The following is a 24,888-nucleotide window of genomic DNA, read 5'->3' as shown; positions in this document are numbered from 1 at the left end:
TTCATATAAGTGTTGTCGGGCACGCTGGGCCTCGGCCAGGTGCTCCCTCACGAGGGGCATTACCCGATCTATGCGTTTCCTCATCTGCTGCACATGCTCAATAACGCTGTTATGGGGTGCTGGCTGGTGCTCCCAGGACTCCCGGGCGACATCCAGGAGCCCCCTGGGTTGCCGCCCGAAGAGGAGCTTGAACGGGTTAAACCGGAGCATCCTTTTGACGGTCTGATTTAATCGCTCAACGAGTCCATCTGTTTGGGGATGACACATGGACGTCCTCAGTTGTTTGACTTTGAGGAGATGGCAGAGGTTGGCCATCAGCCAGGACATAAACGGAGTACCCTGGTCTGTCAGGATCTCCGAAGGGATCCCCACCCGACTGAAGAACATGAAGAGTTCTTTTACGATTGCCTTCGCCGTGGCTTTTCGTAGGGGCAGAGCTTCTGGGTACCTTGTGGCGTAGTCCATTATGATCAGGATGTGTTCGTGGCCACTGGCGGACTTTGGCAGCTGCCCTATCAAGTCCATCCCAATCCGCTCGAAGGGTACCTCTATGATGGGTAAAGGGATGAGAAGGCTGGGGGGAGTGCGGTTTGGTGACGTCTTCTGGCACCTCGGACAGCTCTGGCAAAATCGTTTGACGTCCCCTTCCGACCCTGGCCAGTGAAATCGGACACGAATGAGCTGGACTGTGTTCGCCACATCCAGATGTCCGGCTTGTGGATAGGAGTGGGCCAGCTCTAGAATGGTGGACGTCTTGGTCTTTGGGACTACCAGTAGCTGCTAAAGGCAAAGTGCGGGGTTGGGTGAGGCGCAGGCTGGCATATCTCCAGATCGTGGTCCCGCCATCCTGGGCCGCCGGCGGCGGCTCCTCTCTCCCGCTGGCTTCACGACCTGGGCTAGCAGCTGCTCAAAACCTGGCCAGTCTCTTCCGAGGAGGACCTACACCGGTAGGTCACTTCCTGGTAGGTCTTCGGATCTCTCATACTGACCGGCCCCCGGAAACGTTGGGGAAGCGCACAGAGCAGACGATCAATCAGGACCTTCTCGGTGACCTGGGATGCTGGGGTATTCTCGGGACCAGCCAGAGGTGAGCGAGGCGGACTAGCTGCGCAGCCTGGGCGCGCACCGGTTCCGAGTCTTTGTAGGTCCATTCTTGAAACTGCTGGGTAGTTAGTATTATCTTGTGAGGGCATTTAGATATATGCACGTTGAGCTTCCCCCATCAGAAGGTGCGTTAGGATCCTTACCCACTTGGACGCGTCCCATCACTCCCGCCTCGCGATCACCTCAAAGGTCCCCGAGGTGACTGAGCTTGGTGAGATGATGGTGGGCCGACGCTTGGCTGTCAGGAAGTGGTGCACGGGTGGCCGCTGCTTCCGCCAGGCCTTCGAGAGCTTGTTCCAGCCGGTCTTGTTTAGTGGCGAGCTGCTCATTCAGCTTTTGTAGCCTGGTTGAAAGGTCGGCTAGCCGGCGTATAATCTCCTCCATCCCGTACAGTCCGAGGTCCAGAGAGAGAGTGGATCACTAGATGGTACAGAAATACACAGTGGGTAAGCTGTCTTCCTGCTACTGGTTCATTTCGTTTCATTATGCCTGCATTCTCCACCAACTGTGGCAAAGCAGACACAAGACGAACACAGTTGCAGTGAAAAATAACAACCGGCAGGTTTGTGCACTGATTGTGCCCGTTTCCATGGCAACGCTGATTGGAAGCTAGGCGCCTCGTCACATTGTATTAATGTATTTTTTATTTATGTACACTCATACTCTTTTATCTTCTCTGCACAGCCTGATCTCATTGTTTATATGTAAGTTTACAAGCACAAAATGTAAATGCTGAAATGTTAAATTGGGACTTATCACAACGCAAAAATTGCTACTGTACGTATTTTTTGCCAAAAACGTAAAAAATTGACAAAGCTTGTATCTCATTAATATATTTGTATCAGTACTTTTGTATCGATAAGCGATTTATATTTATAGACCCCCATAACCCAGTGGTTCTCAACTTGTAAGGTTCAGAGGTACTGCATGTGGGGCGGTACGGTTCCCCAAAACCCCAAACTTTGGAACTCGATTGCGAATGCACAGAGGAATGTGTCTTCAAATTGGTGGAGGGCTATGTTCCGTCTGAAACTGCGAGCATGAGCAGCCACGCAGACTCATTGAAGGTCCTGCGCAGTGCAATTTTAGGCTGCGAACAAAAGCTTAATATCTACAAAGTAGGAAAATATCACATAAAATATCCAGGCCTGCATTTCCTGAAACCTTTTTAAGATATATCCTTAATCTGTACCTTATCGTTAATACGTGTTTCCCGAAACCTTCTTAGTTAAGTATACCTTCTGTAAGTCCTACTTACGTAAGGATGGTCTGGAGCGCTCTTAGCTATACCTTATCGCCTTTGATGATTCATACCACTATGTAATATCTTTTCTACATCATAGTTTAATTTCACATATACAATTTTATATAATAATTTAATATAAATTATTTTTAGTATTAAATTTATATTTTGACTTTAACTTAGTTTTAATTTTACAAATAAAATACTCGGGTTTAATACACTCAGTGTAGGCTATTTAAGTGTTTTCTTGAATAAAATTGTTATTCACTGATGGTTGTTAGCGTTTTTAATTACAGCCTATTATCCCAAGGCACTTCAGCTGGCAAACCATTTGACAGGAAAGGCCTAGGAGTCTCTTTAAAGGGAATGAATGTTATTGGGAATTTGGTCAAACTGTCAGCGAGACAGCGAATAGTTGTCTTAAATCAAAGACGGCGCCATCCGCCGAGCCAGTTAATTAGTGAATTTGCACTATTTCTTTATAGAACATGTCCCTGGCAACCATGTCAGAAGAAAAAAATATACACAAATTTAGGCTGTCACGGGAGCAAATTGTGCAGCTCTTGTAATTGTTGGCCCAACTTTGTGGAGACAAACTCGACGGAGCTACCCCCTAAGCCCCGAAAATCAGCTGCTACATGGCGGCTCTTCGTTTTTTTGGCGTGGGGAGTTTTCTGGAGGTGTCTGGGGCTGAATATGGACTGAGAAAGACCTCAGTGTGCCGGTGCGTTCATTCAGTGACAAACATCCTGCTCCATCTTGCCACCAATTACATACATATGCCTTTTGCCAGGCACGACGTGATGGAGGCACATCAAGGCTTCCACATCAAGGTTGCTGGTGTCCCACAAGTGATTGGCATTCTGGATGGGAAGCTTCTTGATGGCGTCGACGGCAACTTTTGGTTTATGTAACAAGCGCATCAGTGCCAGTTTTGCTGCTAACGGTGGCTACTCAGGATGGCCAATAAAATGTATTCCTTTTGTAATTATTTAGTGTTTGTGGTGTATTTTATGGTTCTACTGTCAGTCGGAGCATGTTGGAGAAAACGCCTTTGTGTCCCATGGCAAACAAATCAAAGATTACATGATAAGTAATGGTTAAACGATTGCAGTAATGATATTCATTTTAAGAGTTTCAAGTCATGTTTCTTCTAAATGAGTTGGCAGCAGAAATCACATCAGAATCAGTATTATTGAAAGTGGAAGTCCGTAAGTTTTTTGAGTAAAAATAGAAAAATAGCTAAAACCAATTATTGAGCAAGCACATGAAAGAACGGTGTTAAAATTGTGTCACTACCCTTGACGGATTTACCACAGAAAGCTTGTAATAATGGTTTGTAATTTGACCTGTCGGGTCGTCTTGGGTAGGATTTTATACAACTTTAGTATTATTTATGGCAGCGTTTAGTACTTTTACATTTAAACGGCAAGCAGCGTTGACATCTGGGGATTCATCAGTTGTGAAAAACAAGAAAGTGCGAACTGTTGACAGTTTTCAAAGTAAAAGTGAATGTGATTATAAAACAAGAATTAATATTGGCAAGGCATTTCGAAGGTGGTGCGCATGAGCATAGCTAGCCCCTTTTTAGGGGTGCTTCAGCACCCCTAAAAAGAAGCTCAGCACCCCTAAAACTTGGAGTAAGAAATGTTGTTATTCTAAAAATTCGTCTTTTACAAGGTTAAATTATGTCCAAAACATACTCCGTAGTATTTTGTTTAAAATGTATGTGTTAAGGATGAAAATGAAACATCCCCGCTTAGCAAATGGTGTCATCCTCTTCTCTTCTTCTACTTCTCCTCTGTACCTGCACCGCTCAGCGCGACCGTCATCCAGCGCGAAACACACGCGGAGTGAGAACCCGTTATGTTGTGTTGTGAATCAACTAAGTTGCTCCAAAGCTGTCTCACACTTCTTTCCTTTTACATAGAGTTGTTCCGATTGCGAAACCATATCGGTGAGTACTGGAGTCAGTATCCTGAATCACCTTGGTACACCTATAACAAGTGTTTATTTTCGGACTATTTTAGTCCAGCGGGTCGCCGCCGCTGTGGAGTAGCACAGGACATGGGTGACTCGTCCATAGTCATAAACGGAGAGAAGTAGCGCCGGTAATATGTTCTTCCGCAAGACGCATGCGGTTCTGTTTATTAACTGCTAGAGCGTGAAACAAAAACAACTAAACTGCGGACCTGTGTCTCTGTTGTTAAAGTTTATCGTTCATTTGATACTCATTTTAACAGTCTGCAGTCATGTAAACATGACGTGACGTGCGTCTTTTCTGGTCAGTCGTCATGGAAACATGAGTGCCCTGGCGTTTGGACCAGAGTGTCAGAGGAAGTGATTCTTTCTGAAGCGCAAGAGTGATGCTGGTACAGTTCAGATTCGTGTTCCCTTCACTGAAAGCTGTTATGCCGTCTTTTAGTGCCTTGCGTCGGCTCCATACATGGCTCAGGAGGACGACAGGCCAAAGCAGACTCCAGCACCTAGCTGTGATGTCTATTGAGAAGGAGTTGCTTGAAATAATTGAACCCCAAAAGGTCATTGACAGGTTTGCCACCCTCAAAGTGCGGCGACATAGATTAACTCTCCCAAAGTAGAGCCAAATGGGGATTCAGGGGAAGGACTTTTTTTAAGATTTCCCTCTATTTCTTTTTTTATATCGTTACTTTCTAAGTATTTTCAAGACCTCAGTAAATTATCTGGATATTTTGGATTTTTTGGTTTTACCTTATTTTTTTATTTATTGATGATTTATATTGGATTATGAAAGTTCAGACTGGCATGCGACCAGATATGTTAGAGATGGTCATTTGTAAATAATTTACAGAAGATGAATAACATTTTGTTGTCCAAGTACCTGTTACTTTGTTCAATGACAATAAAGTTGAATATAATCTAACCAATCTGATGACTGTTGATAAGGAGGCATATGGAGTTAAGGGTTAGGAAAAGCTGCGTGATTAAGGTTTTTTTTGTTTATTACAGGGGGCTGTCTGTGTGAACTCTCACAATTAAGCTGGTGTCCTGAAAAGGTCTCAAACCTTGTTTGGATGTGTTAGCGACCACTCATTCAGTATTTTAGGTTTAGTTAGTTAAAACGGCTCTGTTCTAACGTTCTTACTTTAAAGGGATTGCCATGCAAGGAGTTCTGTTCTGCAAAAAATGGTCTCCAAAAAAGGTGTCAGAAAAAATCTGGATTTTGGAGTTAGTTCAATCAATGTTAAAATGATCAAGTTATTTTTCAATAGACACATTTTTTGTTTTTGTGTGAAAAGAGGGTGGGTGGTGGCAGTGTGCCTCATTGGGTGCTCAGCACCCCTAAAGCTCTGACCCTAAAATCGCCCTTGGTGGTGCGAACTCTGTGATCTGAAAGGATTTAAAACCGATGAGAGATAACAAAACCGGAGACTCCCGGCCAAAACGGCAGGTATGGAAATGACCCAGCACCCGAAATAATATCAAAACACTTTAACACAGACTCCATATGCGCTGTTTGGGTCTATTTATGTTCTTTTTAGTTTCATGTTATATCATCTGCCATATTATCTGTGTTTATTATGCGCTACTTATGTACAGTGAAGATTCTGACCGGTGCACATTCACAGGCCACGACTTAAAATATCAGACTCATCCGCGCAGTGCCAAATCACAACTCGCGTAAAGAAAATACCTCCACACATCACCTGCAGTAGCAATTACCGATCCTACATAGTGCCACTTTAATATATGCAATTCAAAACATAATGCCATTGATAGGCCTATGACAAATAATTATAATAATAAAATAAACTTTATTGCTGTTATTACGATATGCATAAGGATTCATTTGTACGTCTGTAAAGTTGTTCATAAATATTTAACGTTTCATTGTGTGTTTAGATTCTGTAAATACATCAGTATTTTGCGTTTTATTGTTTGTACAAATGAAAGTAAATATACATTTTATAGAACCACATTTTACGAAAAATACTTACTGTATGAATTATCATGAGATCAGGTTGTTCTGCATGATGTATATCTCGGTGCGAGGATTGTACATTATTGACTATCGAGTGGCCAGTGGCCTTCTAAATTCCACTAATACACCCATTTTTTCTCATTGTAGAAGTCGTTTAACTCGGATATACTTTGCATTATGAAAAAAAAAGCAAATTCGGTTTAATGCAGAATTCGAAGTATCCAGATTGATACAATTCTCAAAATGTACAGTACGAAGTTCTTCGTTCTTGGCTCAAGGGTAGAAAGAAATACGGAAAATCGCTAAGTAGCAGTATACTGTTTGTCAACACTCACACCCTTGAGTGGGTCTTTTTGAGTTACATTGACATAGGCTATGTGTTGGACTGAGTGAAGCTAAGTGATGGCTGAGTGATAGCACCTGTTTTTGCCAACAGCTTTTTGTTCTTCCATTTTGTCGAAGCATATTCAGCCCTTTACTTGGACTTATTATTTTATTGAGGAAATTATTTAATATAGCAAAATCTTTAAATAACAGTTCCATTAGACATTTGTTAAATAGGATTTTATTTGTCTCAATGAGGCATTTATTGTACATCAGACATCATACGTATTATTAAAAAGTTATTAGGCTGCATGAGAAACGTTGCTCCTGTCTTTTTGCCTGAGTTTCATCGCCTCACCTAAACCTGCATGAAAATGCTGAACTCACTAAGGGCCATGAGCGTTTAGCTGCCACTTAGCAGTAGATTGAGGGAAAATGGACAGAAGGGGGAGAGAATATTTGATTTTAGTAGAGGAAAGGAAGCCAGATGCTTCAGACCGGGGCTTCTGGTAAAATGCTGTGATGGAAGATTACATAAGGAAGCCAAAAAAACAAATTACAAGGGTTTGTTTTTTGGCAGGACATCCTTTGTTTTCTGATACTTCTGTTTGAACACAAAGTTCTAGCTTAAGTGCGTAACAAGATCCTCTAAAATCGAATTATTATAATGCATAAACAGACAAAATAAATATCTTAAAAGAAATTACTATTAGCATATTTTGCTGTGTTATTACTATATATAAAGTTTTCTTTTCCTAAACCTTAAATACACACATGCATGCACGCACAAAGAAAAACGAAACATTTCTTAGACATGGTACAAAGGCATTACATTTGTGCATTACATCGATGTCGTTGTGTCATGACCATCACATTGGCATGTCCATTCAAAAAGTTTCAGAAAGCTAACAGATCAAGTTGAAACTGTTTTACAAACATTGATTGATTACATTTACATTCATGCATTTGGCAGACACTTTTATCCAAAGCGACTTACATTGCATTATCCTATACATTTGTTTCAAAGTATGTAGAATCCCCTACAGGAAGCTTTTTACTTTGAGAAGATGCAGCGGAAGTAGAAGTAGAATGACTTTTATATTTGCATTATTTATGTTCCATTTTATTTTGCCTACAGAATTTTGTAAAGCAAGCTCAGAACATGGAAAAACAAGCGAGGGAATTTTTAAAAAAATATATACACAAAATTTCAGATGTATTAAACAACCAAGGGAAACATTATTTTGTGTGTGACTTGGACAACGTTTTCTTTACGTATTAATTTTGTGCAATATAATTTAAAATGTGTTTAAAGTTCTGATTTCTTTATTTATTTAATTTTTTTTAAATATGCCTGCAATACTTTTGGAAGGAAATGTATCCCATAAGTTTCACCCTAAAGAACTTTAAAGTGTGAAATGACAAAAAAAATGCCTTTTTAATTCAGTTTTTAGTAAAGCCACAATAATTTAAAAGCACAATTACGTTCAAGGCATTTACTGTAAATATGGGCTGGGTTTTGCGACCAAATTGGCGATTCGATTCTTGTTTTTATGGTTTCGATTCGATTCGATTTTCGATACGATTCAATATCGATTAGTTATCCTTACGTAGATGAAAATGCTAGTTCTGCAAGCATGGAATCCACATTTAAGTATATATGCTTGTAACTGAAACTCTCACGCTCTTACATTAGTTAAAAACACGTACACATTGACAGTAGAGCCCATACAATTATGTTAGGAATTACATTGGCTACCATGATCCTTTCTCCCTCTCCCACTTTTTATTTGAATAATTTTGTTTTATTTGTATCAGCACGAGTGGTTGCGACATCTTCAGGAAGATATGCGAAATACAGGTAGATCCTTGAACTAAAGCACACGCATTAAGAATCGTATTGTTTCGTTAAATTGAAAATCGATTAAAATCGAAGAATCGATATTTTTTACACAGCCCTAATGGGTGTTAATATCGCAGCGATGTGACAGATCCTCTTTACAATGCGGAGCAACTAGCCCATTTAATACAATTTACTGTACTAAATACTCAAGTATGACACTAATATGGGAACATTTTAAGACCATTTCAGAGACCGTTTTCTGATTTTATAATGTAGTATTTATTGGTACGTGTTTAGGTAAAATTATAATTTTTGTTTCATTCTGTGAACAACATTTCTCCCAAATTTAAAATAAAAATATTATTTCTATTTGCAGAATATGAAAACTGGAGAAACAGGTCAAAATAACATAAAATATTATTTGTATTTTTTCAGATCTTAAATACTGAAAACAAGTTATTCACTCTGAAGCAATACAACAGAAGAAAAGCTCAATGCTGTCAGTCTTTCACATTGCTGTTGGTTGACTTTGTCACTCCTGAGGTTTGATCTGGACTGGAATGGCCACTTAACATCTAGATATCGTCATTTGAAAATAAAATTAGGAATCGTCTCTTATTTTTCTCCGCGGCTGTATACTCGAATCTTCAAATCACAGCTTTGCAAAAAAAACTGCCTGTATGGTATGAAGTCAGTATAGAGGAGAGCAAAGCAGTTTTTGGAAAAGAGCTGTTGTCTTGCAGTCACAAACCAAATTTATTCAGCTTGAATCTTTTATGTAATTAACTGAAACAGGGTCACAAATGACTGCTTTTGGTGTAATAACATGCCTGCGTAAGCTGCACTCCCTAAGGGATGGGAGCCATAAAAGGCTGAAGGAAAGGTCAGGCGCCTCACAGACCAACATCACAGCTTCTCCCTTTTTTCTCATGTCTGCACTTTTCATTCATTTCCCCAGAGAGCCCACCTGTGTGCCTGTCCCATTAATGACAGAGCGCCCTGCCATACTGACTCGCCTGTCAAAGCTGCCACACCGAGAGTCACCTTTTACCTCTTTTGTGCTTTTATCACTGCAGCCAGGAGAGATTGGAGCTAATGCCTGAGTCTTACATGATGTGGAAAAGCTATTGTGGTTTGACTTTGTCAAGGCCACGTTTCATGAGGTTGGATCGGTTTTGAAATGAGAAGCTTAAATGTTAAGAGTCTTTAGCTTCTGACTCCTTGTAAACTCTCTGCACCATGCTGTGTTAACAATTTCACTGTGCTTGGAATACAAAAATAACTATTAAAAATAAAGAAATACAGTTGTTTGTTCTTTTATTGATATTTGGACATTAGCAAACAGTGAAATTTAGCAACACTATAAATAAAAAAACATGTATAAATTATATTTATAAATAAATCAATTAAATAATGATACACTTTGTAACAAACTTGTGTATCTCTACAGTCAGGGCTCTAGACTAACATATTTGAGAGAGGTGGCACTGCTGCTACAAAATTATTCAGTTGGTGGCACCAGCCCTTCATTTTGTAATGGGATAGAAAAAATTCACAAATAAATTACATTTACATTTAGACATTTAGCAGACGCTTTTATCCAAAGCGACTTACAGGAGCAATAATACAATAGAGAAAGATTGAGAGAAAGTAGGAATTAATACAAATCATTGTTTATGATGTTATTATTTTTATTGTATATGTAAACTCTCTTTCAACACTTTACCATATTTAAAGAACATGTTTCTTAAAGCTACTTTCTTCCTTTATTTGTTGCGAACACAATTCCTTTAATATCAGTGACTGTTTTTGGGCCCATGCTTTGTTTTTTGATTAACATTACAAACTGATATCTGTGTTAAGCTAGCGCACGATACTTTAGCACACATGCGTTTTATTTCCAAACCCTTTGTTCACAGAGCGAATCACCTTTACAAGTATTGTTGTTAATACGTGAATTTTGACGTAATTTTGTGTTTATATGTCCGTTTCGGAGTAAGGAGGCATGAAAGAGACCTGAAGGGTTTTAGTGATTATTCTGCATGAAAGCTGCATTGATACACTTTTGGCTTTTATCAGAAGGGACTCACAAAATAAATAGGATTTGACGTTATGTATAACGTACGTTAACATTTTTTATGTTTTGCAGTAGGCTATTGTTAGAGAGCTTTATACAGTACTATAGTGCTTTTAGTTTAAACATGTTTCCCGCATTAGCCTCACATGCATGCAATATACGCAACACATTTCGTTATCTTTGCTGTTTTGTACCTTAGCCAGGAAAATTATTGTATTCTGCAGGCTGCAAAACACATTTATGTGGTACGTATTGTGAAATACATGTATATTATAATTTTACTTACAGGGAAAATTGCAGGCTGTAATCTAAAGTAAATCATTCATTATTATTATATCAATGCACCATTTGATCAAACCTTGGAATGCAATATGGTGCAATAACAATTATTATAATTATGTATAAAATAATTGGTAATTATTTAGTTCCAAGGATGTGTTTAATGCTTGGAGAAATCCTTACATTTAAGCGGTTGAGCCACAGGAAAATTATGTCTTGACATGTGGAAAATGCTCATTGACTAATATAGGCTGGGAGGCTATTCTAAGGCCCAACTACAACAACAAAAGCATAATCGCCTCTAATTTTAAGTCTCCAGTTGTACAAAATATTGGCTGTAAGTTTGAGTTCAGGAATAAAGTAATGCCCAATTAAATATTGCATCTCAAATCAATATTTCATCTTACATACTTGAATGGAAAACAGCTGTGTAAGAGATCAAGAGTTTCTAGAACACATACACCTCGCCAGTTAATTCTGCGTTTGGATTCTGGCTATATTATGCGATAACAAAAAATCCCTTTACAGGTTCACATATCAAAGCAACAGGGGATTGCCACCAGACTGCTGGCATTTTTTTGCAAGGGTATACGGAAAGAGTCCCTTTAGCCAGACCTGGTGATTCATGACCACACTCACCGACCTCCCCATTAACCTCCAGAACCAACCCGGAGGGCAGTCACATTTATTATTTCGCCCCTATTATTCTGTGGTGCTGGCAGAACCCTCTCTCTTTTAGGGGCTTTTATTTGCTCTTGAAATTGATTTTGTGCCATAGTAATTAGTGCCAGCCTTGGGTTTCTTTCACTGGATGATGTGTTGTGTGGTTCGGTGAAGGGAGACATTTCAGGGAACAGAGGAATCACACCTGACCATATTCATACAGTACGTCAGAAATGATAAAGACACTGTCAAAATATTGTTTCCAAACACTTCCCCATGAAGTGTCTGGAGAAGGTGAAGATAAATGAATTGCTTTACAGATGTTTTGATGAATGTGATTCTTGTTGTATGACGATGCTTCTGTGTTTGAAGGTTTTGAACAGAAACTTTATGGCTCTTTTCCAGAATGAGAAGCCTTGGTGTCTACTTCACATTCAACAAAGTCTCTGAAAGACAGACACTGTGGGTGTGATACAAAAAAGCTATATTTGTGCTCCAATGTGCTCCTCACGCAAAGCACACTGGAGACTCGACCCACAGGTGTTTGCTGTTACCATGTTGCAAAAGCTGATGACATGATTGAAACAGTCCATAACTGTAGTTTTATTTTATTTCAATGCATTATATACCTCCATAGTCCATTAGCTGGACAACCGGTCAAACAGCTTGACTTAAGCTAATTTAAGCAGCTAGTAGCTTATTTGATGTTGGTCCAAGGACGTCTTACCAATATTATTGAATTCTCCAGCAAGTTAAGCAAACCATCTCTTTGTATTATTTTCACTCTTGCCTCACTCTTTCTCTATATGGGCCATTCTACAGAATTCATGCAAACAGCTGTCCCAGTATCCAGAATAACACATTTAAAAAGCATTCAAGTATTGAAATCTTAGTTTTTTACTAAGATCCTTCTATTATCTATTGAAACCCACATTAATATGTATAACATCAGTAAGCTTTATATATATATATATATATAAAATCATCATTTATTGGGTACTTTAAATTGGGAGATGAGTGTCCCGAACCCAAACCCCTAAATTTAAACTTTTTACATTGTAACATCTACACTCACCTAAATGATTATTAGGAACACCTGTTCAATTTCTCATTAATGCAATTATCGAATCAACCAATCACATGGCAGTTGCTTCAATGCATTTAGGGGTGTGGTCCTGGTCAAGACAATCTCCTGGGCCCGGTTTTTCAAAAGGTTTAATCCGGATAAAATTGATCCGGATTTAGTAATCCTTTTTTTGCGATCCGTGATCACGTAATCCATCTTACTTTTGGAGCCAGTTTTTTAAAGCAACATTGGATTGGATCAATCTGATCCAGATAGGAACTTTTCAGGATCACCAAATCTGGATAACCAGTGCTGGATAACCAGTGCTCAAACAGGATAGGAAATCACAATGTAGAACTATAGATATGTAAAGAGCAACAAGTGGAATAGCCAATGTGGGGTCAATATAATTTTATTTTTATTTGAAATGAAATGAAAACACACACATTTAAAAAAAACTAAAAACAAGAAAAACCCCACCCCATCCTCTTCCTGCAGTCCGCTCATCTGAGACCAACACAAACACTGCCAGAACGAGCAAACAGGACGTGCAACAAGGGACACAATAGTTAGACACTATTTCTGATTTGGTTTTGTATTGGATTTCAAAGATCAGTGATTGCCATTCTTTGCATTTTTTGGTTATTCTGTAATCCTTGCATGCATCACTAATAAATATTCTAAAAACAAAAATATTTCCGATTGTGATGAATATATATATATCAATTAGTGACAGAATAAAATGTATTGTTTTTGGTTTGGATAATTATTTTATGAGGCCAAACTCTTTCTACTTTGCTTTAGGCCTATACTGAAAGGCTGAATACGTTTAATCACTGTAGCCTGACGGATGAACAAATACAATTAAAACCTTATGAATAAATAGGATATCTTGTAAGATACTGCATGATCCAAATATAGTATTATTTGATACATTTTTTAAGTTTTCATTACATTTTGGGCATGAAATCCACGCTGAATCCACCCTTCTGATGGGATCAGTTTAATCCAGATATTTTGGATCAAAGTGATCCAATTCCTACAAAAAACTAAAGGTTTGATCCGGATCAAAACCAAGATTGGATTACGTGATCTAATCCGATTATGTGATCCGTTTTTTCTTTTGAAAAACACATTTTCAAGATTTGATCCAATCCGTTATCCAAAATCCTAGTGGATTACTTTTGAAAAAGTGGGCCCTGAACTCAGGTAGAAAGGGATAGAAAGGTGATTTAAGCAATTTTGAGCGTGGCCTGGTTGTTGGTGCCTGACGGGCCGGTCTGAGTATTTCACAATCTGCTCAGCTACTGGGATTTTCACGCACAACCATTTCTATGGTTTACAAAGAATGGTGTGAAAAGGGGAAAACATCCAGTATGTGGCAGTCCTGTGGGCGAAAATGCCGTGTTGATGCTAGAGGTCAGAGGAGAATGGGCCGACTGATTCAAGCTGATAGAAGAGCAACTTTGACTGAAATATCCACTCGTTACAACCGAGGTATGCAGCAAAGCATTTGTGAAGCCACAACACGCACAATCTTGAGGCGGATGGGCTACAACAGCAGAAGACCCCACTGGGTACCACTGAACTCCACTACAAATAGGAAAAAGAGGCTACAATTTGCACAAGCTCTCCAAAATTGGACAGTTGAAGACTGGAAAAATGTTGAGTGGTCTGATGAGTCTCGATTTCTGTTGAGACATTCAGATGGTAGAGTCAGAATTTGGCGTAAACAGAATGAGAACATGGATCCATCATGCCTTGTTACCACTGTGCAGGCTGGTGGTGGTGTTATGGTGTGGGGGATGTTTTCTTGGCACACTTTAGGCCCCTTAGTGCCAATTGGGCATCGTTTAAATGCCACAGCCTACCTGAGCATTGTTTCTGACCATGTCCATCCCTTTATGAACACCATGATAATGCACCATGTCACAAAGCTCGAATAATTTCAAATTGGTTTCACCTTGTTGAATCAATGCCACGTTTAAGGCAGTACTGAAAGGGGGTCAAACACAGTATTAGTATGGTGAAAAAAATGGTGTCCTGGATTTTCAAGTCACTACCAAAACAGTGTATGTTTTAGTCCATTGGCAAAGAATGGTTTTTGGCCTACATTTCTGATGAAAATTTTATTACAGTGTCGGTAAAAAAAAGCTTCATGGTGCGGAGAGCTGTCTTATCATTTTGAAATAATGATGTGTTCAAAAGTCTGAAAATCTGTGTGTAACTAAGTAACGTCACTACCAAAAACTTTTTTCTGCAATTAAGCAAACTTTTTGGGGCGTTATTCCATAAAATGTAGTTTTTATGTTTGTACATCTGTTCAGAAGTGTTCTTGCTAACCATGTGCTGATTAGCATCTTTGAGCTAGGGTAAACTGTGACACAAATTGTTACAGTTGTGAGAAAAATAAACACTTAATCCTTTATTTGGGGAAATAAACAAAACTACAGTTATGCAAATCATTATCATTTTAGTATGTTTTAGTAGTGATATAACATGTGAGCTGTAGGTTTTCTATCATATACTCGCTGTCAGATGTGTGTCTGCTATATGTGCTGGCTGCTTATGTGCAACATAGTTAGTTATTGCATTAACATAAAATGTTGAAAGTCTGATTCAGCTGTGCAAATTAAATATTGTGATACTACCAAAATATTACAATCACTACCCAGATAGCACAATCCATCTGGCTTCCGTCTATTTGACGTCTGCAAGACATCTGCAATACATAGTTTGCTCATCTGCAATACGTCTCGGAGACGTCTGAACGTCTGTGATACGTCTGCTAAAGATCTGGAAACATCTGCTGTGTATAAACATCTGCTAAACATCTTGGAAAAAGAGCTGTTGTTCATCCATTCTAAATCATAAACATCTTCTAGATGTCTATATGACGTCTGACAGCAGATGTCTCCGAGTAGTACTGCAGATGAGCAAACTATGTACTGCAGTGTCATGATCCTGCCTCTCCTTGTCTTGGTTTTCGAGTCTTGTGGCAGGATCATGTCAGTCCCATGTGTTTTGTGTGGAGAAAGAGCATTGTTTTGGTTTGAGAAGCCATGCTCTCTCTCCGGTGTCACGTCCTTTAGCCCCGCCCCCTTGTTTCCCTGTTAGCAGTCCATTAGTGTTAGTCTTGTCTCCAGCCCTGGTCCATCTTTCCCTTAGTGTTTCAGTCCCCTCACCTGCCTCGTGCAATCCTCCTGTCAGCTTTCCCTTAGTGTTTTATCCATGTCACCTGCCGCCACTTTCCCTGTGTCATCAGCCCTTGTTAGTGTTTCCCCATTATCAAGCCCCAGTTTCCCTCTGTCTCTTGTCGGTTCATTTTGGATTTTGGATTTTGCACATTTACCCTTGTCTGTATTGGATTACCCTGTTTCCTGGACTCTAGTTTGTGGACTTCTAGTTTATTTCTTATTCTTATTACCCTGTTGTTTTGTTCCCCTTGTGGGAGGTTTTGGTTTACATTCTTGTCTTGTTTTAGTTAATGTTTTCCCCATCGAGGGTCTTTGTTTTAATAAAGTTTTCTTGTTTCTCAAACCGCTGCCTGCGCTTGGGTTCTGTCCACACACCGTAACACTGCAGTAAATGCAGACGTCAAATAGACGTAAGCCAGATGTATGTGTGCTATCAGGGTAGTAAAAATGTGTGTGTCACGACCGAAATATGGCATGTTTTGTCAAAAACAAAGTATAGTAAATTATGTTATGTTATGATAGTGTTTGGTGCAATAAATGTTATCTAATGAATCCTTTACTTTGAAATCAGTATGAGACATTTTATGCCTTTTACTAAGAAAACCTGGATTCAAAATACAACAAACCTCATAAATACACTTGAAATATTGTTAAATTTGAAACCTTTATTGATTAAGCAAATATATTTATAAAATTAAACAAAATCTTAATATAAAAATATAATCCCTTTTAATAAATTATTTATTGTTGTGTTTTGGTAGTGACAAAACTTGGGGAGGGTAAGCATATTCCAAAACTATATGAAAATACAATATGACAATGAACTGTACAATTACTAAATATATGTACCTTTGATATATAAGTTCTGAAAAAAACAAATGTGTTCAGCTCCGAGCTCCAACTCCGATTTTGCACCAATTCTGTAGAATGGCACAGATATTTTTGTTGGTGAAGGCATTCTTACCTCGGAAACTCAGGCCTCTTTCTGTACTCGGCTGGCAAGAGAGACAGACGTATTAAACTAGCCACCTCAGAAACAGCCTCTCTGGACCCTCTTCCTTAGATTCAGAGTCTGGAGTGACAGTCACTTACAGCATCTCCCTCTCTCCTCAGACTTCTAGGTTGATATGGCCCACTAAGGCCTGTTTTTTTTTCTTTTGCTGCGCCCCCAGAGAAACCTTTTGCAACAAGGGTTATTTGAAGTAGGGCTTATTTAAAATCTGTGGGCATGCACTATCTCAGCCATTTTTGAGACTGCTCTAAAAGCAGTTTTTGTTGGGCTCTCCCGTGAGATGAGCTGACCCTAGTGCTCACTGACTTCATTGGACTGATAACAACACTTGCTTTAAGCAACACTCCAGCAAACACACATTTGATGCAGATTCTGCAGCTTGTTCTTATTAGAGTGATCAACCATGCTCTAGTCACCGCTGAGCCTATAGGTCAGTTGTGGTTTGTATCCATTAAGTGGTCATAAGCATGATTGGTTTTCTAATGGATTTTGAATTGCCATTATTACCATTGTATTACTGTCATTTCCAACATATCCTCCAGCAAATAAGAAAGTATAGCTTGTTTGTCACTTTTCCCAAATTCGACCTATAGAGGAGTGTTTACTAAATGTGCAGCCAAAGTCACAGTGTTTGCCATATATATAAATCCAAAAGCAAATATCGTGAATTAAACATATGAAATAATGTTGGGTAAGGGACCATGTAAAAAGTTCACAAATTGCTTATGAACAAACCTGCTTTTTTTGAAAGGCCATTTCATGACAACAGTGTTGTGTTTTTATGCAAAGTAGAAACCGTTTAACTTTAAAACATAACTAAGTTGTAAAAAGGCTCATCATTTCATGTAGTGATTTAAATGGAAATATGATCTCTGTTCCGAGTACTACAGATCAGTTTGCTGATTTCTTGCATCACAAATTGTTGGAATTTATTTCTCTACAAACATTAGACAAAGATCAGGCATGGGTATCATTAAGACTACTCTTACCAATACTGATACTTACAAATACCGGTACTTACACAGTATTTTTATCGTATATATTAGATATTGTTTATAAATAAAAGGAACCAAAAATGCTTTCTGCAATGCCAACTAAACATTCTTTAGCTTGAACAGTATTAAAATAAGTGGGATGGTTCATTATGCAACTTTAACAAAAAAGTGTTTAAATATTTAATGGTCACACTGTATTTTTAGGTACAATTCTAGCTATTAACAAACCATTAACTAGTACCCTTGCTTGTTTAATATCGGGTTTCAGTACCCATCCCTAAAGATGACTCGCTGACCCACTTGTTCGCTACTGTACCTTTAAGCGTCCACTGTGCAACTGACCTGTTCAATGATCAATCTCCACTATTGTTTATCAGGGTGGAATAAGTTGCTGAATGCTCTTATTTAACAATCAAAAATTGCCTCTGTTGATAGATATTTCTCAACAATTCATATGTCTGCTTTATCTGGGGAAGGGCAATTCCAATACTGCAGATATTTGTGTGTGCGAAATAGAAGACCACTGTTCTGATATGGTGTAAAGTCCTTCACCATTCTAAATTCAATGACATTATGCTCTGTTGCTCTAAAACATTTTGAATGTCTGGCTGGGATTCGTTTGACAAACATTGCTTTCAGTCAATTGGTGGAGGGCAGGACAGTGAAGATCAAAGGTCAAGCTGATGCTTTTCACAGCTGAAGGTACTACAGCGTTCCTGTGAGGTGTCTTTGAGATAAATGCACACACCAGCCTCTTCTTACATAGCTAGAATTAACAACTCTGGCAATCCTAAAGATCTCACACTGTAAGCCAGAGGTCACCCTGGATATGCCAAGCAACTACACCTCTGATGATTTGCCGCATTGCTGTAATATAAACTTCAACTGATATGCACGCACATTTACAACACATCAGTTATTTACAACACATCAATTATATATATATATATATATCATTACTCCTTGAACTTTTTGCATATAATTTGATGATATCTAATAATTAGCATATTTTTCTATAAATAATTTAGATGACCTTTTATTTGATAAACATATGCAGTATTCAACTGGATTATATACTTGTCTGTGTTGTCAGTGTTTTGCTTGTTTTGGCCTCTAGAGGTCCTCATGGTGAAATAACGTCATGCTTATTCAAATTGTAATTAGTGTTATCAGGTTCACATGTTTCTCGTTCAAAATTTATGTATTTAAGTGTCCCTGTCTCTTAGCCTCTTTGCTTGGTTTTTGGTAGTTCTCAGCCGGTTACTCAAGCAAGTCATCTCTAGCTCAGAGATATTTAATTTCTTCTAGCCTGTGAACTATTCCTGTTTTATTTTTTGTGGACTATTCCTGTTTTATTTGTGTGGACTTTTCCTCTTCTGGAGTTTGTGCTGAATGTTTTTGGAAACCTTTTGAAATTTTTGTGAAAAGCTCTGTTGGACTGGTTGTGTTGAGGATTACTTTATAATTTTTTGCTCTAGCTGGGAATTGAGTTGCTTGTACTTTTATTAAACCTAATCCTGCATCTCATCTCCCTCTGAGTGCGTCTTACTATTGGGTTCACCATCCTCACTCAGTGTTCCCTTACATTTGAGCTGCAGCCATCGTCCTTCCCTTCAGACAGAGCCAGGATTGCATATGTCATCACTCTTCTTTCGGGTAAGGCCCTTGCCTGGGCAACGGCTGTCTGGAAAGCCAAGAGCCCCTTCTGCTCAAGTTATTCTGCATTTGAAGAGGAATTCAAACGGGTCTTTGATCATCCCATCAGTGGCCGTGAGGTGTCTAAACGATTGCTGTCCCTCCAGCAAGGTTGTCGTACTGCTGCAGAATATGCCATCCATTTTCGCACTATTGCAGCCGGGGGGGGAGTGGTTGGAATGATGAGTCTCTCATGGTGTGCTTCCAGAATGGTCTTTCTGAGACGCTCAAGGATGACCTTGCAACACGAGAGCGTACCTGTGATCTCGAGACCCTCATTGATATGGCGATCTGACTGGATAATCGTCTGAGGGAGAGGAATTTGAGTCGCCAGGTTGTTTTCACACCCCATGTCAGTTTAGACCCCACCAAGAATTCACCTCCGTCCCAAGGTTTTCCTGAACCAATGCAATTGGGTGGTACTCGGATCTCCCCATCAGAACATCACCGCCGCATGAGGGAGCGGTGTTGCCTATACTGTGGACTGCCTGGATATTTCCGTTCTTCCTGCCCAGAGCTCGCGGGAAACTCTCGTTCCCGTACAGGCAAGGGAGGACTGTAACGGGAAGTACTCTCATCCCCCCGCCTTCCAATTCAGGATTGATTCTCCCCATCACACTTTCTTGGGAAAATCAGAAACATCAACTTAAAGCCTTGGTGGATTCAGGTGCAGCCGGGAACTTTATGGATTTATCTCTTGCAAGGAATCTCCAGATCCCAACTGACTCACTCGAATCTCCTCTAACAGTTACCGCACTGGATGGAAGACCTCTGGGCCCCGGGAAGGTAACCCTTCTAACCGTCACTCTTCACCTCTCTATTTGTCAACACCAGGAGGAGCTGTATTTTCATCTAATACAATCCCCAGAGTTTCCTGTGATTCTCGGCCACCCCTGGCTTCTTCACCATAACTCCCATCTTGACTGGTCCACTGGTGCTATCCTCAGTTGGGGTCAACACTTGTCCTGTCACCTGTTTGACCCCAAGTTCCCCTGACCCTACTCTCGGGACTCAAGAATCCCTAGACCTATCTCAGATCCCCACACAGTACCACCACCTCAAGGCAGTTTTCAGTAAAAAGAAAGCCACCTCTTTACCACCACACCGTCCTTATGACTGTGCCATTGAGCTGCTTCCAGGTACCTGTCCCCCCAGAGGCCGCATCTTCTCCTTATCGTCTCCCGAGCGTGCAGCTATGGACAAATACATTGAGGAAGCCCTCACAGCAGGGATTATCCGTCGGTCCACTTCCCCGGCTGGTGCTGTTTTTTTCTTTGTGGGTAAAAAGGATGGAGGCCTTCGACCCTGCATCTAAAACCTGTGTTGTCTTCTCCTTTTGCTCCAGTAGGTGAACCTCCCCCTCCTCCTCGCATCATTGGAGGCCAACCAGCTTACACAGTCCACCGAGTACTGGATTTCTGTCGGGTGCGAGGATCACTTCAGTATCTTGTGGACTGGGAAGGCTATGGCCCAGAGGAGCGCTCCTGGGTTCCTGCCAGAGATATCTTGGACCCCAAGTTAGTTCGGGACTTCCATGCTCATAAACCCGATCGTCCTGGAAGGAACGTCAGGAGCTGTTCCTAGAGGAGGGGTCCTGTCAGTGTTTTGCTTGTTTTGGCCTCTAGAGGTCCTCATGGTGAAATAACGTCATGCTAATTCAAATTGTAATTAGTGTTATCAGGTTCACATGTTTCTCGTTCAAAATGTATGTATTTAAGTGTCCCTGTCTCTTAGCCTCTTTGCTTGGTTTTTGGTAGTTCTCAGCCGGTTACTCAAGCAAGTCACCTCTAGCACAGATATATTTAATTTCCTCTAGCCTGTGGACTATTCCTGTTTTATTTTAGTGGACTTTTCCTCTTCTGGAGTTTGTGCTGAATGTTTTTGGAAACCTTTTGAAATTTTTGTGAAAAGCTCTGGACTGGTTGTGTTGAGGATTACTTTATAATTGTTTGCTCTAGCTGGGAATTGAGTTGCTTGTACTTTTATTAAACCTAATCCTGCATCTCATCTGCCTCTGAGTGCGTCTTACTATTGGCTTCACCATCTTCAGTGGCTCAAGTATTGAGTGTCTGGCTTTTATGCCAGAGACCCGAGTTCAAGTCCCGGCTCTGACATGTGTATTATAAACAACTGGCTGGGTATGTATTATGTTCTGGTTTCATTACATTTTCATACTGACAATCATTCAACTTAGCTGTCAGCTTGCAAATCTGTTTTTGCATTAGATGCACGTTTCACAAAAATCGAATTTTGTTCCAGTGAAACTAGTCTCAACCTGTGACTTCCAATGAAACTTCAGAAACAAACTTGCAATATCAAAACATCTGTTTGTCTGGAAAGAGGCAGATTCTCCCTGAGGCTTAAGTTTGCAATCAATACTCTCTTAAATTAATGAATATCTGAAATTCCCTGTCAGGAGCCAATACATAAAGTTAACAGCAATTTCCAACATTTTAATATAGAGTGAATTTGGAAAAAAGGCTTAACATTTGCCTGAATATCTCATTTTACTTTACACCATGGAGCTTTTTCTTGAAAGTTTTGTATTTGTTGTTTGTGAATGCAGCTCAACTTGTAGTTGTGTTAACATGTAAAGTAATAAGTCTACAATGAAGAATGTTATTTAAGTATGGTCATTGGAAATAAATGTTGATCCTGGTGCTTTATTGCAGGGCACTGTCTGGGTTTTACTGTCTTCAGTACACTGAGCTCCCTGTCAGATCTTATCCATCGCTTCACTTGTTTTTACGGGTTGTGGGTTAAGGCAGAGGTTGTTCTCAACTGATCATTATTTGTTACTAACGGAGTTGCAAAATTTCCATAATAAAATGTATGACATTTACTGGGTCATAAATGTTCAGTTAACACAATGTCTAGATTGAGGTTTCCTAGAGAGTTGTGGGTATTGCCATTACATTTACGCTTTTGCAAGACACTTTTATCCAATGCAACTTAGTATACATTTTCTCAGTATATGTGTTTCCTGACAGTCGAAACCACAAACGTTTGTGGTGCTGTAAATGCAATGCTCTACCAGTTGAACTACACGAACACTAGTTTTGACATGAGTAGCATCTATAGGTTCAAGTTCACACACAGCAACACGCTTCACTATTACAAATCACCTTCCGAGTGGCCCTCAACAACAATTTATAATACCATATCACAGTTATTTGTGAGTTATGCTTTTCAAAGGAATTGTGCTTACGATTGTCACCTGGTGGATGATAGAATAGATCATAAACATCCCTTATATTTACATTGAAGGAGGGCCCTAAGGTACAGTATATTTAAAGATCAGAATATCAAAGACACTCGGAGTTCAGCTTTTTTGTGGTTTGGACCAGCAGGACACATTGCAACTACCAGAACAGAATGTAGATGCATCGTGAATTTGTCAGACGATGACATGGTTATAAATCAGGATTATCGCAGTAAAAAATATGTAAATGGGGACAGCTTTCTTGGGCATGTAGTTGTATTACAGTGTGTGACAGTTCGGAGCAGAAGCAAAAACTGAACTGAGGTGCCAACAGCAGTCGAATGCAAACACTGTGTTATTATGTCACAAATATGCAAATTAGTACGTGGCATTATCCAGTCTCACAAAATCCTGTGGGAAACACTGTGTTTGATGTGAATAGAAGCAGAAACACACATCTTGCAGTGCACTACTGATTATATGCTCAGGAAAAATGACAAATTTGTGTTTACCGAGTGTGTTTGTGTGCCCTGCAGATCATTGATGAGGAAGACACACAGTTTATGACAAACTGCCCCCCAGCAGTGACAGAAAGCACCCCCCGTAGGAGGAGCAGAATACAGGTGTTCTGGACAGCACCTCCCTCAGGCAGTGGCTGTGTACTACTGAAGTAAGGCATTCCTTTATTACAGGGGTAAAATAAGGAAGAGTAAGGATCTGAGTGGTCGGATGCAGTTTTGCATTTGAAAGAGAATTTGGGGTAATACGCACCACCTGTAAATGTAAAAATGAATGTCTGGAAATATATACAGTATACTGTATATGACTATCCCTCCATCCATCCTTGCACATTTTTTGGGTTTATTAATTCAATTTAGAATTACAGACTGGTTTACTGGTTAAACTTGGTTAAAGGGTCACAACAAAATTCAACAAACAAATGCTGTGATATTTGTTTTACATGCGATCACATTTGTACAACGTGTGTTTAAAATGTGCACAAAATCCACGTGAACTATGTGTTTTTGGAAAAAAAAAGTGTATATCCCACGTGAAACACATACAGTAGGATGAGATGAAGTGCAACATGTGGTGACGTGAAGAACATTCGATCAAATGTGTAGACATATCACAACACATCGTACATGTCATCCCATGGGCTTTTGCATATTATCCCATAGGATTTACATGGGGTTAGCACCAAAATGTTCCAAAACACAAGTTGCACGTGATTTTGCACTTGTGAATTTCATATGTCTTTTCTGTAAGGCGTAAAAAGGGACGCACCCAATCTATTTGTGAAAATTAACCCAGAAAAATCATAGATTGATTATTAACCAAATCGTATGGTTAGTCCCTTTATGATCCTAACATTGACCCCACCATCTAAAGACTCTTGAATTATTTTCCATTCAACGGTGTTGCCTTTAGCTGTTTCTGAACTCATGAACGCAGACTGTATGAGTGTTCCCTTTATTCCACACCTCCCCAAACCTTTTTATACATTCTTTAAACATGTTCTAAATTGTCCCATGTTAAAATTTCTTTCCTCTTTACATCCTTTTCAGACAGATTCTTACTTTGCCTTTATTAATACTTAGTCAATCAAATAGATATTGTAATCCGTTGAAGTGCGTGGGCACTCTTAGTCAATCCATACAGCATTAGATCATCTCTGGGGGATGCTAATGACAGGGTACAGGTATGTAGTTAGGAACAAGACAGAACAGAAATATATTACAACTGAACCCTGCCATGAACTTGTTTTTTTACATTGGAACACTTTTGTAAGTCTTATAAATTCATAGGACTTGCAGCTTGTAAAAGAGCTTGTAAATCGACGTCACAACGTTGCATGCTGGGGCGGCACTGCCATCTTCGCAGGTTGTTTACTAGCGATTGATACATGATCCTTGATGTAATTTCCTTTGTGTTGTTTACAAGTCGAAAAACAAAAAAATCTTATTCTGTTCCCTAGTTCATATCCTAAATGACTGCGCGACTTGCTGTTGCAGTTTATAACACAGCACAACAGAACCACCATGTTTATGTCTTCTTAGTCAAACAGAATAACATTGAACTGAACTCACTAGCAGAAAAGAGCCACTACCACCTAGAATTATGGCCGCGACACCCAGCATATAACACGGCGTGACATCAACGTCGCATTCTCTATAGAACTCCAGCTCAAATTGGACCTCTGGAAATTAAATATGTGCGTGCTACA

The 24,888-nt window shown here is 39.6% G+C and overlaps 1 protein-coding gene across 1 annotated transcript in view; it reads left to right on the top strand.

Moving 5' to 3' along the window:
- The window catches only part of spon1a (spondin 1a), a 129,091-nt gene that overhangs the window by 4,916 nt on the left and 99,287 nt on the right, over positions 1 to 24,888 (top strand). Inside the window, exon 3 of the mRNA XM_079465927.1 lies at positions 23,198 to 23,331. Coding sequence (XP_079322053.1) covers positions 23,198 to 23,331 — 134 coding nt within the window. The remainder of the gene's footprint in view (positions 1 to 23,197; positions 23,332 to 24,888) is intronic.

This window comes from Barbatula barbatula (genome assembly GCF_947034865.1).
Source record: "Barbatula barbatula genome assembly, chromosome: 10".
In the NCBI taxonomy this organism is placed as follows: Eukaryota; Metazoa; Chordata; class Actinopteri; order Cypriniformes; family Nemacheilidae; genus Barbatula; species Barbatula barbatula.
This window is presented reverse-complemented; position numbering and strand designations above follow the sequence as displayed.